The sequence below is a fragment of the Falco biarmicus genome, chromosome 2 (genome assembly GCF_023638135.1).
Source record: "Falco biarmicus isolate bFalBia1 chromosome 2, bFalBia1.pri, whole genome shotgun sequence".
Taxonomy (NCBI): Eukaryota; Metazoa; Chordata; class Aves; order Falconiformes; family Falconidae; genus Falco; species Falco biarmicus.
The window spans coordinates 58,158,518-58,174,219 of record NC_079289.1 but is presented as its reverse complement, the minus strand read 5'-3'; the positions used below and the strand labels follow the sequence as shown (position 1 = coordinate 58,174,219).

Sequence of the window (15,702 nt, the reverse complement as noted above, 5' to 3'; positions counted from 1 at the left end):
GACCAGTTCTCAATGGAGAAGTCTGCTCCTATCAGAGTAATTTAGACTGTGAAGGACCACAAGAGATCATTTAATCCAATGCACCACTCAAAGAAGTGCTATCCTAGACTTTCACCTTCTCCCACTAACAATGGACATATTACACAGGAAATAAGATGCAGATTACATTCCCACAACTACACTGAATGTATCTTAAGTTTAGTCATGTTGTTAGCATCTACCAAGCAGATTGCAGAATTTTTTATTTCAGTGTGTGCAAGCTGTCAGCCTGTAAAAAAACAGTAAGGTAACAGGCCTTTTCAGAACACAGCATTGTTGCAAATATCACAATTTGATTTATTCAGCATTTATAATCAAGATACTGCTATTACAGTCACTATATGATGCAGTCTTGGTTGCTTAAAATATGATTTACTCAAGTTTTGCCTAAGTCTGCTTTATTTGATTTTTTTTTTTTAAATTTAATTCATTTAATTTCCTTCGTGATGTTGTCAGGCAGATTTAACTGGGAAGGACAGCTGAATCATGGATTCAAGGCCAGGTATTATTTAGTCCTAGAAAACAAGTCAGTAAAGACTGTAGTCTGGGGACTTGTTCCCTGTAAGCGGAATGGAGCTAAAAGGGAATGGGGTAATTCCTGGATATCCTAAAGCCACTGCAGTAGAAACGGAACGTCTGCTCATACAGCAAGTAGACAAGGAGCAGCAGAAAAAGTATTTGCACTTCTGACTGTCAGCATGCCTCAGCCCAGACTGGACGAGTCACCTCCTGGAGGGTGAGTGTGCCCCTTCAGCCCCTGGATTCTCTGCTGGGACTGCCATGAACGACATTATATGGTGGCATTTGTTTCCAAGAGGACATCTGTCTTCTACGAACTAGATATAGACCACTGATTTCATGCAGGTCAGCAAGCAACCATCAAAATATTAGTGACTGAAAGTCCTTACCAACTTCTACTTGCTTTGAACTGGTGACACAGAAGTGATGGGAAAGACTCCATCTTCCATTAGCAGTCCCAAAGCTACCCATTAGATGGTCCTCGACCTGTTACCCAGTCACCCCATCCCATTCCCTCCCTATGTGACTGAATGAGCATTTTTATTTACAGAAATGTTGCAATTCTTGGGAGTTTAAATTTAATTTCTCACAGTGTATATTACCAGTACAATTCACACTGACTTCAGCCAGTATTGCTTAGCCAAAATGCTTTGTAGCTTAGAAAAGACTTGCTACTTACAGGAAAAAAACCACCATCTCAAACACAAAGCAAACATAAAAGCTGCTTCCATTGGGGGTGGGGGAGGCTGTGTTCAGGAAGAGGAATACGGAGTGCACTATTCGGGGAGACTGTGATCTCTAAAGAGTTATGTAGAGGCTCTCTGTTCAAATATAAAACCAAGTAACTTCAAAACTACGTAAAAAAATATTCTGTGTCTTCTACTACTAACAACTATGGAGAAGACTTCACATGAGGCACTTCTGCATATGATCAAGGTGGTTTACTGTTGTTTTACATAGCAGCCAACATTTTAAAGGGAAAGTATACACAATCATTTTAGAAATAAATGCATGCAATTGCTTTTACTGTTCTGATGTTTTATTATTTTTGTCCATTTAAATACAAATATATTACTACTCCATCACCTGTTAAGCCTACTTGAACTTAGAGACAACTGCTCTGAACAAGGAGATAATGCACGTCAGTGCAGTCCAGATCATTACAGACAGGGCAGTTTGTAGAAACTGTTTCTACAGTTTCTACAAACTGCCCTATCAAGAATCATTCACACTAGGCAAGAGAAGAGATATTTTAATGTCCATGAGTTCTATTTTAAATAAACCCTGAGAAGAAAATACCATTTTTTTTAAAACCACACAGAAATCCTGTTGGTTTTCAAATGGAACCACTGGCTATCACAACTGAATATGTGTTCTGGAAATTCATCTACTTTTGAAACTTGTGGTAAATTAAAATTTGTCCTTTGTAATACTTCAAAAAACAAACAAAAAAAATGCACTGCCTCCTGTAGTTCATATATTACCTCTCTCATTGTTTTTAATAAAGAGATTTTTCACAGGTAGAAATACTACAGAGATTTCAGGTATGAACACTTAAAGGTATACATGCATACTAATAAAAGACTGTAAAAACCACGAAGAATGCAAATTAGTGTTTTTCAGATATAAGGTGTCATATCCTTTGCAGGTCTTTATGTGTCTGTGGAACTGTTATTAGGTACATATGCATCTGTGTACAACACCTAAGAACAATCAGGTTCCACTCCACATTGTAGCACAGAGCAAAAGACGATGTCCAACACAATTCCAATATTCTCATTAAATATAATTCTTCTAACATAATTTGCTGTTAATTCAACTGACTGAATCCAGAGCCTGCCTCCATTCAAAACAACAACAAAACCCATCAACAAATTCCATCTCACATCAGTCTAGCTACAGCGGTATACATTTTTCTCTCATAAATTTACTCAGCTGTTATACAGCAGGGGTTTACATCAGCACATTGTACTGAAATTGTCTAATGGCTCAAGTTGCACCAGCATAAATCCACTTTAAAGTTAGTGGTTCATTTACAATGGCAAATCCTACCACCTATCTAGCTACACTCTGGTAGAGGGATGCTTGTTCTCCCTTAGACAGATAAATCTCTGAGTCTGACACAGCATCTGTAGTATTCAGCAGACAGCATTAAAGCTAAACCAAGTTTTACAGAAACACTCTTGATTGTCTACTGTATGAGTTCTCTCCTGCTCCTCCTCCCAGCCATTCAGGGGAGGAATTAAATAAGCGTTCCAAGTCTTCCTCCCATCTGAAACCATGGGACAACCTGTCCAGCAACCAAAACAAGGAACAAAGACAGCAAATCTTTCAACAGTTGCTTTCCCACCTATTCTGGTTCTTCAAGTGTATTACCTAGTAATGAAAAAAAAAAAACCTCTACCAAAGACTCACACAGTTAAGGGGTAAAACAAAGATTTTTGCCACATTACAGTTCCCTTCTCTAATCGCCTCCATGAAAACAATGGATAAGAAATCCAATTTTCCCCCCTTCTATCCTGAGTTGTCCTTCCTATTTTTCATAAGACACAGAGGAAATATAAACATTTCTCCCACACAAACCATGACTTCCCTCTCTAAAACTTAAAAGGAGTTAAAGTGGTCATGACTGATTCACCCCTGCTGTTTGGAAAGGCTGAAAAGACTGCTTCTCCTAGGCAGTCGGTTAGCAAAAGCTGAAACACATTCTGATCATTAGCCTACATCTGTATTTGCCTCACACCTAAACAATTACCTCGAAAGAAAGAAAAAAAATACGTATACAATCAAATACTGCATTGTGATGTTATCTAACCACAATCAATGTACTAAACTGCTATAAAATGGCAAGTACTTTAAATTTTTTACAGTGCAGTGGCTTTTTTTTCCCCTCTACAACATAATAAACAAATTAAATGCTACCATTCTGTGAAAACTCTTTATGAGTTTAAGGAAATTATTTAAATATTTATTCTCATAACATTCAAGCAAAAACAACCGAGAAAAAAATGAAGCCTCTTTAGATTTGATGTATCTTCTCAGCTTAATTAACACAAGTTTTTCCTGTTTTAATTTGCACTTAAGAAGCAGGAACTTTACTCAATTTGCTAATTACTACATTTTCAAGCTGTTTTCTTGAAATAGATGGCAGTCTATCACACTGGGAACCCAAATTTCTGTAGTTACCTCGAATTACGTAATTGTCCAAAGCCTCTTCCATTCTTTTCAGTGCTTCAGCTCTATTAGAGCCATAGGTAATAAGCTGAAAAAGAAAAAAAAAAGGTATTTAAGTCACATACAAATGAGATAATATTTGTCTTTAGGATTTAAATTAGCATTTTAAATGAAAATGGTTTGTAGAACTTCTGCAGTCACAAAAGTATTTCCCACACATTTCTGTATCTGTGCTTGAGGCTCTCTGAAAACTAAGATCTCTTAACCCATTCAATGAAAGAATGGCCAATCACTTTTCCTTCATAAAATTTAAAGCATCTAAACAAGCTTTCTCTTCTTCTTTAGGTACGCAGAAAATTACAGGAGAGGGTAGGTATCTCCCGACTCCTAATGCCCAACCAACTTTTAAGATCTGTGTGAATTTTTTTCGACAACTGAACTCTGACTGTAATGTCATATTTTAATTTTACCGTATGTTACTGATGAATAAGAACTAATACTAAGAGACATTATCAACAGTTTCTTCCATTGCTTCTTTTTAGAAGATAGAATTATTGAAATTTTTGTTCTGGCTAGGTTACATTAAAAAGAGATAAACTGACAGCACCTAAGTCTGAAAGTAACGGCTACTGTTTAAATCAGAATCCTTTTAATAATCAGAAATGGCAGGACAACTAATTACCAATTAATTTTTGTTTAGAAGTGACACTGAATTTCCTCTATTCCACATCTTCCTTCACTTTTTTCATATTCCTTTGAGGCATGTTATGCCTAGCACCTTTAAAACACTGATTTGCCAATCCTTTAATGTACTTTCCCTCCTTTAGGAGATCATGTATAGAATTAGTGTTTCATACCTTTAGAATACTGGAGGTGGGGGCGGGGGGGGGGGGGGGGGTAAGAATAAATCATTAACTCACTTTTGAGATCATAGGATCATAATAAATGCTAATATCACTTCCTTGTTGTATGCCACTGTCAACACGTACCTTTAAAAAATAAGAAGTAAAAATAATTATACATTGGAAAGAAAAAAAAACAACTTTCAACATGAGGATCAAATCTACCCCACAGGCTTAAAACTAACACCCATGAAGCTTATTGCGTATACTTTTTCCCCTTGAAGATTTGTTTTCAGAGAAGCTGGGAGGCGTGAAGGGGAGCTTGCTTTTTCCCCCACCAGGAAAAACACTTGCAAGTTATCCTCTCCTTTAAAAGAAGCACGACTGCAATCTTCATTTGATAGTCAAAATTCTTTTGTTCTCCTAGAATGCACAGCAAACACATGAGATTTGATCTAACAATTCAGGTTGTTACACACTCTAAACTTCAACTCCGAACATACTCTATTCAGATTTAGTCCCTGTAATAAAATACAGTTGTAATTATTTTTCTGACTGATCCCTGCCATGAAGGATGCCCCTTATAATCACATCCTTTCTGAATCTATATGTAATCACATCCCCCATGTTCTCCTACAGCCCTTCCGAGGGTTCCAGTAGGAATACAAGTAGGGAGCATTCAGCATGAACTTTGGAGCTCTGCTTATCAGCTCCATAGGAATACTGATCCTGTGGTTTTCATGTCTGTAACATTTTCCTTCTCTGCCTCACCCTCTCAACTGTAAAACATTTCTTTTTTCTGTTGCTGCTGTTCCCCTGAGGCTTTAATGTTTACACAGCTTTTTCCATGGCTTTGCTTTGTAAGGACACAGCCCCAATTAAAGCTCTGATTCTGCAATATTCAAGGAAAAAAATAACACAAGTTCAAAAATTTCTTTTGAAGAGGCTGATTGCTGTTAACCAGCCAACAAGTTAGTTAGTATATTGCTGATTCTTGTTTTCATCTCTCAGTTTGATTTCATCACTGTAGCAATGAGGTTAGCCATATAAAACTTTTCAAATGAGCAATTTCTGGGGAATAAATATTTATTAAATTGCTGCTTTTGAACACTGGAATCTGAAATATTTTTTAAAAACTAATCAAAATAACTCAAGAGTGATAAACGCATTCTGGGGATCATAAGGATGGAGGGCTCTAATCAAAGCTCTTGAAGCAGCAGGGCTCTGATATACTGCATTGAAAAGGGGGTGAGAAAGAGGGTCCTGGAATCTCACTTAAATCTTCACCTGTGGGAAGGAACCTTTGTAATAAACAGCAGCTCATCTGTCTGCAGCAAGGCAGGAAAAGGTCAACGCAACGGCTGTTAGGCCTTTAATATTTTAATTTAGGCAATTATCAAGGGACCACATGTAGAACCTCTTGTCTACAGAATCCACATGAGGGCATGATGATGACTTTATTATCCAAATGACATAAAAAGATACCCTAGCAGCTGTACTCACTTTCTTCAGTAAGAAACACTGACTAGTTTTTATGACATTGTATTATTTTTATTTTTAAAAAAAGTACTTATTCACGTATTTGTATTTATGTATTTACACTTACATATTTATGCATCATCATTTCTTCTATATTTTTCTTTGTATAGCATATTTATTCATATATGAAGGCAGTAGCACCCTCTGTAGCATTTTTATCACATCTTATCCCAATGTGCTTTACCCATGCTTAACTAGGCCCCCCACTACCCATAGCAGGCACATGTAACATTAGCTACTGATGAAAAGGTAGTTCAGACATGTCATGATTACAGAAAAAACACACAGCGTATTTCCCAGCTCCACTTTCTTGTAACTGCTAAACCATCTTTTCTCCCAGGATGTCTATGCTTAAAGTCCCATTCAAATGAAGAAGAATTAATCTAGCTGCTCAGTCCCAGATAAATCCCTTGCCCATGATACTTTTTGTAATGCTCAAAAAAAATGCATATATGAAGACGTGAAGTATGACATACATACACGACATGCAGCTGAGTTGTACTGTGACTTTTGTCTCCGAAGTAGCACTTATAAAGGGATTACTTACAGGTGTTCAAGGGTACTACGCGTACATGCGCATGTAAGTATTTATACATGTACATCATATTTTGACAAAGAAAAAAAAATATGCTAAGTGCATAATTCATACCCCAGTAATTAGGTTAGTTGGACCTTAAAGTTAATGTAAGGCTTCTGAGGCTACAGCTACATGCTCTGCCTGCTCTATGTTTCTGTTCGTATACAACACATATACATACCACTATATAATTTACATTTTTTTCCTTAGTACAACATCCTAAAAAATGAAAAAGCTACAGTAAGAATTTGAAATTCTTCAATAACTGCATAATTTCCTTTTTAAAAACAAAATCTGAAGCCACTGTAGAAGTTTAATTTTCATAAAATAAACTCAAGATGACTAAAAAACTGACAGCAGAGAAGAAATACATTTACCATCTTCAATTCTCCCTGTGGTGCTTATATTTTCAGAGCCTAGTAACGGTAGGTGATTTTATAAACTATATGGTGTGACAGAACTTAATAAATATTGGATGAAAAAGAAACCCTAATTCAACAGACACTCACTATAATGTGCTCAACTTGATAAACAATAGCAATACTTACTAGACCTCCAGCATTTACTTCTGCTTAACATATTTCCTTTCTTTTATTTGTTATTTAGAATACCAAAGACAAGCTAGGTTCAAGATCCCACCATACCCTACAGCTCGTTGGTATTACAGCCACACCACTTCCATTGCTGGCTGCTGTACTATCATTATGTGTTATTACACTAGGACAACAGTAAACTGAAAGATAAAAAATTGCTTAAGTGGGGGCAGGACGAAAGCACAATCTATTTCCCAGTCCTGCAATGAACTATCAACGCATCAAATTCCACTCACCAACACATACAGGTCCTAGTATTTCTCCATTCTTTGCTATATCAGAGTCCAAGAGTCTTCTGTTTCTGGTATGATCAGCAGTCTGGTCTTTTAATGACTCTGACTGGCAAAGAACAATGCTGGAGCTCTTCAGATATGGCAGCACATTTACTATCTTGTGTAAGAGCATCGAACATGAACGCTCTATCACAATATGGGGTTTTGTGGGTACCTATCTTAAGCTCCATTATCAAAGTTGAAAAAAAATTGGTATTTACAAGTAGCATGTACCAAGGAAATTACAGGCTACATGACACAAAAATAGCCAGTATATTCCAATCTATGGGTCAGCGAAAACCCTCACATGGCCATGCATACCAGCTCCACCAGCTTGAATGGCTGGCACATGGGCATGGGTATACAATCGTAGCTAACCTGAAACACAGAAGAAATGGATCAAAAATGCATTTGGCATTTGCCCATAAGATTAACTCACTGTGGCACACTACAAGCCTCCACTAACTCTTTAAGCCAACTTGTTGACAATTCTAAAATCTAAAATGCAGAAAACAAGCACTGTGGCACAACGGGCCTGTAATGCTGAACTTTTTTAGTCATTATTAATTTTGTTCTTAGCTGCGTGACATTCTCAGGAGGGAAATTAGTTTCACAGTGGCAGAAAATATGTATTAAGACACCAAACCATGAGTGTCTACATAAAAATAGAACAGCTATTTTTAATACAACAATAGAAGTAAACAGAAAGAGAAAAGCCTAGACAGTCCGTATGAGCTCCTCAAGCCGTTGCTCTGAAGCCTCCAGCGTAATTAAAATTTCTTTCTTTGGTACCACGATGGACCATGTGAAGCAATCAGGCATCTCCCACCCTTCATTTTCAATTCACCTCTCCCCCTAAGCACAACTCCCAGCCCTCCCTGTCTACCTGACAAGTGACAGCCCAATCTGATTAAATGCTTGCAAGGGAGGGGACTCATGGGCCTCCATGACAGGCCAAAAGTGATCACCATGGAGATACATAATTACAGCTGTCAACGCGTCTACTGTCCTGCTGGCATCAATTTGATTGCTCCCAGCAATAATGATAGACAAAGCTTAGTGTGCACTCTCCTGCACCCAATCACTTTATCTATTCCGTGGTCCATTTAGCTGACATGCAACATTCACACAAGCAAATAACAGCAGTAAGCAGAACATTTAAGGCATTTTAATTGTTTTTTCTTTGTATGGATGGCTCACAAGCGCAAATGTTATTACATAAAACTCCTGCTGCAGCATTAATTGAAGAAAGATTTGGTGGGACAAAGACTGTAGGGGGTATAGTTTGTCCATTATCACTTGTACTTTCAACAGGTCTCACGTTTGGAAAATTGCAAATTGCAAAAACTTGCAAGGGCAAAATGTTTGACATCCTGTTAGCTATTACAACATGGTGAAAACTTCTAACAACCACTGGAGTATTCATTATAAATTCTTATTAAATATACTCTTTGTTGCATTTAAAAAAAAAAGTTTAGATACATCCAATGATACCTTTCTCCCTCATCTCTTTAAGATCACATAATGCCTTTTAGATCTTCACAGTTTTTTTCTGCTTTCAGGCTTTGAACACAGCATGAAGCCTTGAAGACCAGAAAGGGTCAGGTCCCTTTAGAAAATACACGGGCAAAAACAATTTAAGAAGCAAAATAAATCATATATCCAATAACATCTCCACATTTAAGATTCCTCCTGTAATCTTTCACGATTTTCCGTGCAAGCAATCAGACTGAATAATCATATTCACAGATAGTACAAGTCTCATCATTCCACTGACACAGTGTCATGTATATGTGCACTTATAACTTAGACTACCTTGATTTTACAGAAAGGCAGTGTCGTTGTTCTTTACACATCGCAGAAAACACTGATAAACAGCCGTTTCATATAGCTCAACTGTATCCTGAAACGTTGTAACAAATTTCCTCTTTAAAATCTACAAAGCTAAACCGAAAGCACCGGCAGGTTCTCACTGGTGTCCCCAGTTCTCCATGCTTAAAGCACTGACTTAAAATTTCACTGTCCTTTCTAATCACCATGGTATTTTTACTAAAGCTGTGTTTGAAAAACTTAAGCTGAAAGTTACTTAATGTAATAAAGTGTTTCAACATATAATGGTTTTCCTGTTATACCAAACCTGAACATTTTTAAACAGTTTGGAACTGTACATTTTTAAGCAGGTTTTCAGGTTGCATAAATAAGTAGTGCCATGTCCTGTGCCTCCCACCCCCAGCAAAAAGTTGGAAAAAAGGTCTAATTTACAAAGCTGCTGAGTACTTACAGACTCTGTCTATAAAAGAGACACTCAGCAGCTATGAAAACCAGAACGAAGTCACTTACACTTGGCACATGCAATGGTTCCTGATACTGAGACAGTTTACCAATGGATGGCAAGCCAAAAGATTTGTAGGGATCCTGAAAAAAATTTGAGAAAACATGAGAAAGCATTAAGCTTTTACAGACATGAAGAAGATACTATTTAAAATCTTGAAGTTTAACAGAAACCACTGCTGGAATGACTTTGTTTTTTTCCCCACAATTACTGGTGTTGAAGTACATTTCTTCATCCACATAACCCTGACAAATCCAAATAAAAAAACTGGAAGCACGTAAATTCTCTTGCATTGCAGTCAAAAAGCAATAAAGAAGTGCTCTGCACACAGCTACAGTATACCACCAAAACATATAAAGATGAGATTTTTATTTGCTACATTGTGCCTTGGAAGAAGGATGGGAAAGTATTCAGAAGAGTGGAGCTCAGAAGAAAGCATAAGGAAAAAAAAAATCAGAGATAAAAAGGTCAGCTAGAAATTAAATTATCTTAAGAAATCAAACTGACTTGTACCTTTGCAAATCTCCCCCATAATGCAATACCAACACAAACTTAATAGGACAGCAAATAATATATGGCCTACAGAATAATCAAATTCATGGCATAGTAGTTGGATCCATTACTTACTTACAAATGTGAGGGAATCCAAGTTGAACAACATCAAAATAAAACAAAAACAAACCAAAAGCCCAATCATCTGTTACCACAGGGTAAAGCATACTCATATTCAGAATAGCTTCCATGCCAATCACAGGGCAAATATTCTTTATCGAAATAGTTCATATAACTTGTGATCAGTAGAGCAAGAGCACAAGATTATGTGCTGTCACGAGAAAGAAAAAAACAGTATAAAGATGCCATGGGTCACAAAAGCCACAATAGTTAAGTGAGGAAAAAAACATCAAGGTTCTGAATTATTTTGGAAGAGCACAGTTACCTGAAACGTTCCCAAAACAAAATTAAGAAAGCTAGGTGTCGTTTTCTTCATTAATAAATCTTGGTTATTCACGTATCAAAAATGACAGCAATAAGACATTACCTTGAAATGTCTTAAACACGCTTGAAAATGGGTTTTATATTTTAGGAAGCTTTTTTAAGGTGAGCTAGGGAGTCATACCATAATTATAAGGTTTTTGTCCTGGAACGCACTTTTGAAATTTTGTCCTATAAACTGTAGTTTCAGAAGACCTATAACTTGCTTTCTCAACAACCTTTTAAAATATTTTAGTACAACAATTCTGTAAGCTATTGCCTTTCAATTGTCTTTAAGTCGAGTACACAAGTTAAGAAACCTGGAAACTCTAGTTAACTGTAGCAAGTTAACTCTAGCACTGCATCATTAAACGTGAACAGAACATACAGCAAATCTCCTCAAAAAAAACCCCTTAGTTATCTCTTTTACCATTTTTAATTTTGATTTTTGGAGAAAAGCTAAGTTGAAATACATGCTTTATTTTCAATTAAAAAATAAAAATTCTACAAGAGCTCTACATTAACCGTTTGTGTTATATACTCCAAATTTTGACTTTCATATGATATTCCTTGACTTCCCCTTGGCATCTATCCACACCTGGGTATTACTACTCCACAACTCAACCACCTACCCTCCTCCCCGTTACCACTCATTTACCTCAGCATAAACTCGACATTCAACTGCCCAGCCGTTGATGGGAATATCAGCCTGTTTGTGCCTGAGAGGGTAACCCTTAGCAACACGGATCATTTCTTGGACTAAGTCCAGGCCAGTAATGCATTCTGTGACGGGATGTTCAACCTGCAAGGTCAAGAACTGTCAGTCAGTAGGTAACAAAAACAACCCAAAAAAAAATCCCTCTCCATAAACAAACACAGATAAACAAGAACTTAGACCAGCCAAAGAGCACACAAAGAATACATTCCCATCTTGGTCTTTTTCCCAAAAAAAAATTGCTACTTGACAAACTCCAGCAACCACCTTCTTTGCAGGGAAACCCCAAAACAAACAAAAAAATTAGCAGATTGCAATAACTAGGAGCAGCGTAGAAAAGGAAAACTATAGAGAACAGCTAAGAGGGTTTATGATTTTGCAGGGTGGTGGTGTTTTTTAATTTATTTTACAAATTCAAATACATCTGGTGACGACGAGTTCATTCTTCTTTGTTCAGAAGCTTTTCCCGTTCAATTTTGTTTTGAAAAGACTCACACTGTAGCCATAAATATATTTTAACTGAAAATCTCCAAGTAGCTGATAATCAACCCATTCTGCTACACTTAACATGGCACGTACAGGAGCTGCTTACAATTTTCCATAGAACTACCCTACCCTAAATCTCACCCATTCGCCTGCTTTCACTAACCTGTCCTGACAAGCAACCAGATTAGCGTAATCTTGCATCAGCGCAGTGTAGCAGAAATGAGCAGATGGATCCTTCAATTTTTCACCCCCCCTCCAGACTTATCTGTTTAGTGCTTAGCATGCACAATAGCTGGGCTGGACCAGCAGAGTCACTCTGCGCTCTCAGCAAATTGCTGCTAACGGCTTTGGATGATGCTGCCATGGGAATACCCGTCGTTCACACTAAGCCGGCATGTGCGTACAAGCATGCACACATGTGCGCGCATATGCACATACACACGCACTTTTTCCTTGAAATGGGGATATAAATGGACACCTTTATTAACTTTAAAAAGCCTTTAACTAGACATAGTACAGTAAGAAAACACCCAAAGATAGGAGGGCGCACCATACAGATCGAGTAAAAGAGGAACCCTAAAAGCATGTTCTTCACACAGAGACAGCTGTAAGACTTTCCCAACAGAAGTTATGACAGAACTGCCATTTTTATTATAAAATGTTTGGCTTCCAAGGGCCAAAATACTTTAAGAAAATGCACTTCACACTGATTTCTTCTACCATGAAATGTCATATTATGTACTTCCGTGACACAGGAACTGGTCAATGACCAAATCACTTGCCTTTCTTCCTTCAAGTACACTAGTATTACACAAAACATTTAGTCATTATAATTATCTTGTGGCTTATCAGAACAAGAAGATGCTTTGGGCTTTAAGAAAAAAAGCTTTGCAAAAATAAACAGATGGTGTCCATAATTAGCCCTGTGTGTGCTGTGAGTTTGTTTAGAGTTTCAACAACATTTTAAGACGTTTTGACATAATTTTAATGACAAATCATCACTGAAACAAGCACCTATTCTTTGAAGGATAAAAGTGACACTGAAATGGGAATCTGATTATACAGTTTAAGGATGTACCTTTGGGATTCAATCTTGATTCTACCCAACACATGATATTCTCCAGCATGTCAAGCTTAATAACAGTATTTTGAGATTCTATGAAACATCTCAGCATCTATCCTGCAGTGTTAAATAGAAGCAATTCAATTTCTATTAAGACTTGGAAGTTTCTCTATTAAAATTTAGGGAGTTTTAATAAAGTTACTTATCAAACATTCATTATTTGGACAGCATAACTTATTCTCTTATTTCAGAATTTAAGTTTTAAAAAATTAACTCTTTAGAACACATTTGGAATTCTAACATTCCAGATAATTAAAATAAAGTATTTGGGGGTTTTTTGTTGGGTTTTTTTTTTTTTTTTTTTTTTTTTTACAAAGATATTTGCATTATTTAGTTATACAGTCATTTTTCTTGGATAGCAATTGGCATTCCAGATTCAATAGCTTCATTGTTGTTTTCAGCTTTATTGTTGATGATCAAAATAAGACAGAATGTTTCTGGAAAGAAAAATATTTTTGTTGTTTGGTTCTTATGACTCACAAACATTTATTTAATCCATTCTTCAATACAGATCTTTGACTTGGTCAATATTTTCTTCTGTTTCTTCAAAATACTCCCTTTGTGTCTGGCACACAAAACAGCATTCAGAAAATATGACAAGGAAATTTTTTTGAGGGTTTTTTTTGGGGTGGGGAGAAGTTATTCTGCTTTCTGTTAGGACTGTGCTTCAACTAGTGCTGTTCAGGCATAATGTAGACAGTCCCAATCATATTGCTAATTTTGGGGTACCAAATACATTTAAAATGCATTTTAGTATACACTAAGACCATCGGATGACCAAAATGGGGTAGAAAAGAAAAGAATTTTAACCTTGAAATCCTAGTTCACTTATCTGTAACTTAAACCTTTCAGTGAAGTGCACAGCTCAAACTGCACTTGTTTTAGCATTTGCAGTTTTCTTTAGGCAAGATGAGAGCTGGAGTGGTTCAGTATTTTTAGCGTTATACAGAATGTGCTTCAAGCATACAGTACAAAAGGACACTAACAAAGCAGTAATGCTATATCCTGGTTCAACAAGCACCCTGCAAGGAGGTTTTGGATGTGCAAGAATCCACCCACTGAGAGATACATGCAGGTTCTGAAATTAAAGCTCTAATCTTTTACAAAGCAAAGGATGAGGGTAAGAGAAGTGAAGAAATTAGACCCCTCTTCTCCCTCACATCCCAGAAAAAGAAAACACAGACATCATCATTCCCTACTTACGAAAGCTCTACAATAACTGCCTTGGCTATTTGACTAAGGTAATTGTTGTACCTATTTTTAAATCACTATTAAAACCTAGGCTTTAAATACTTTTCCCCTTTTACTTTTCAGCCTTCTACTTCAGGCATCGGTCTTATTTTGCCTGCCTGTTGTATTTTTTTCTATTAATTTTAGGCTTTACTTGCCATTTTATGGACAATAAGTCAAGGACTGAATTTTTCAAGAGATGAATGTGAGCATGCTCACAAACAGAGCTGAATCACATCCAATTTATCTACTCTTAGCTTTGGGCCATGCTCCGTTTTGTAGTTACTTGATCGAAGATCTTGTCAGTGAGGCCCCAGTCAACACTGTAAGAGCCAATGGTGGTATGGTTATACGATAGTTGGTAAATTCACACATTATCACTATTCTTAACACAATGGACAAAACCAGACATGTCTGCAGCAAGCGATCTACAGATCATAGCTACATCAAGGCAACTCTACCTTATTCTCAACAGGACAAGCAGAAAAATTGATCAGTGATAACACTCAACTACTTAGCTGCCCAAAGTATCATGTTTACTACCAGTTTCTTTACTTACACCAAGTCTGGTGATCAACAATTTATAACAAGTCATCATTTCAATACACTTAAATATGGTACATACCTCCTTCAAAAGTCTTACTCCTTGCTTTCTGTGGTACACACGCGCCTTTCTCTAAAAAATGCCACTTGTATTTGTGCTTTCAAGCCCACAAAGTCATACCTATTATGGCCAGCAATATCCATATAGGGTGAAAGGAAAGTGTTTCCCCTTCATACTGGATCTGCTCTTCAGACATCTCTCACAGCAATCACATTCCCCGTGAGCATTGTAAGTGTTTTTGCTTCCCTAACCTCTTCCAGTTTATACAGCAAGAGACACTAGTGGCAAAGCCTATAAGAAGATAACAATGTCCCAGTTTATAGATGGTGAATCAGTACAAGAGAGCTAGGGGAACCTGCAAGAATCACAGTCCAGTTAGCATCTATCCCCAGAACAGTACAGAGAGGCTGCTAATTCTCCTCCTGTTTTCTGACTGTTGGTAGTCTTAAAGCTTTATCATACTGGGGTTCACCCACAGCTACGAAAAGAGCCATGCAGTTTTTATGAACAGTTGGAGCTAAGAGTTAAATTAGCAATGACTGCTCCCCTTATATTCAGGGGAATAATTTCATGGCACATTTTTCTCAAGACCATCAAGGTACCCACATCTAATAGCAAACACTTCTAGATACTCTCACGGATTGCTCTCTTGCCTCTGTGTGCACAAGGCATCAAGTTACTCACA

The 15,702-nt window shown here is 37.0% G+C and overlaps 1 protein-coding gene across 1 annotated transcript in view; it reads right to left on the bottom strand.

The window, feature by feature from the left end:
- The window catches only part of PCCA (propionyl-CoA carboxylase subunit alpha), a 309,664-nt gene that overhangs the window by 152,415 nt on the left and 141,547 nt on the right, over positions 1-15,702 (bottom strand). Inside the window, exons 15-18 of the mRNA XM_056329081.1 lie at positions 11,518-11,661; positions 9,896-9,970; positions 4,653-4,721; positions 3,745-3,820 (exon numbers count right to left, since the gene is read on the bottom strand). Coding sequence (XP_056185056.1) covers positions 3,745-3,820; positions 4,653-4,721; positions 9,896-9,970; positions 11,518-11,661 — 364 coding nt within the window. The remainder of the gene's footprint in view (positions 1-3,744; positions 3,821-4,652; positions 4,722-9,895; positions 9,971-11,517; positions 11,662-15,702) is intronic.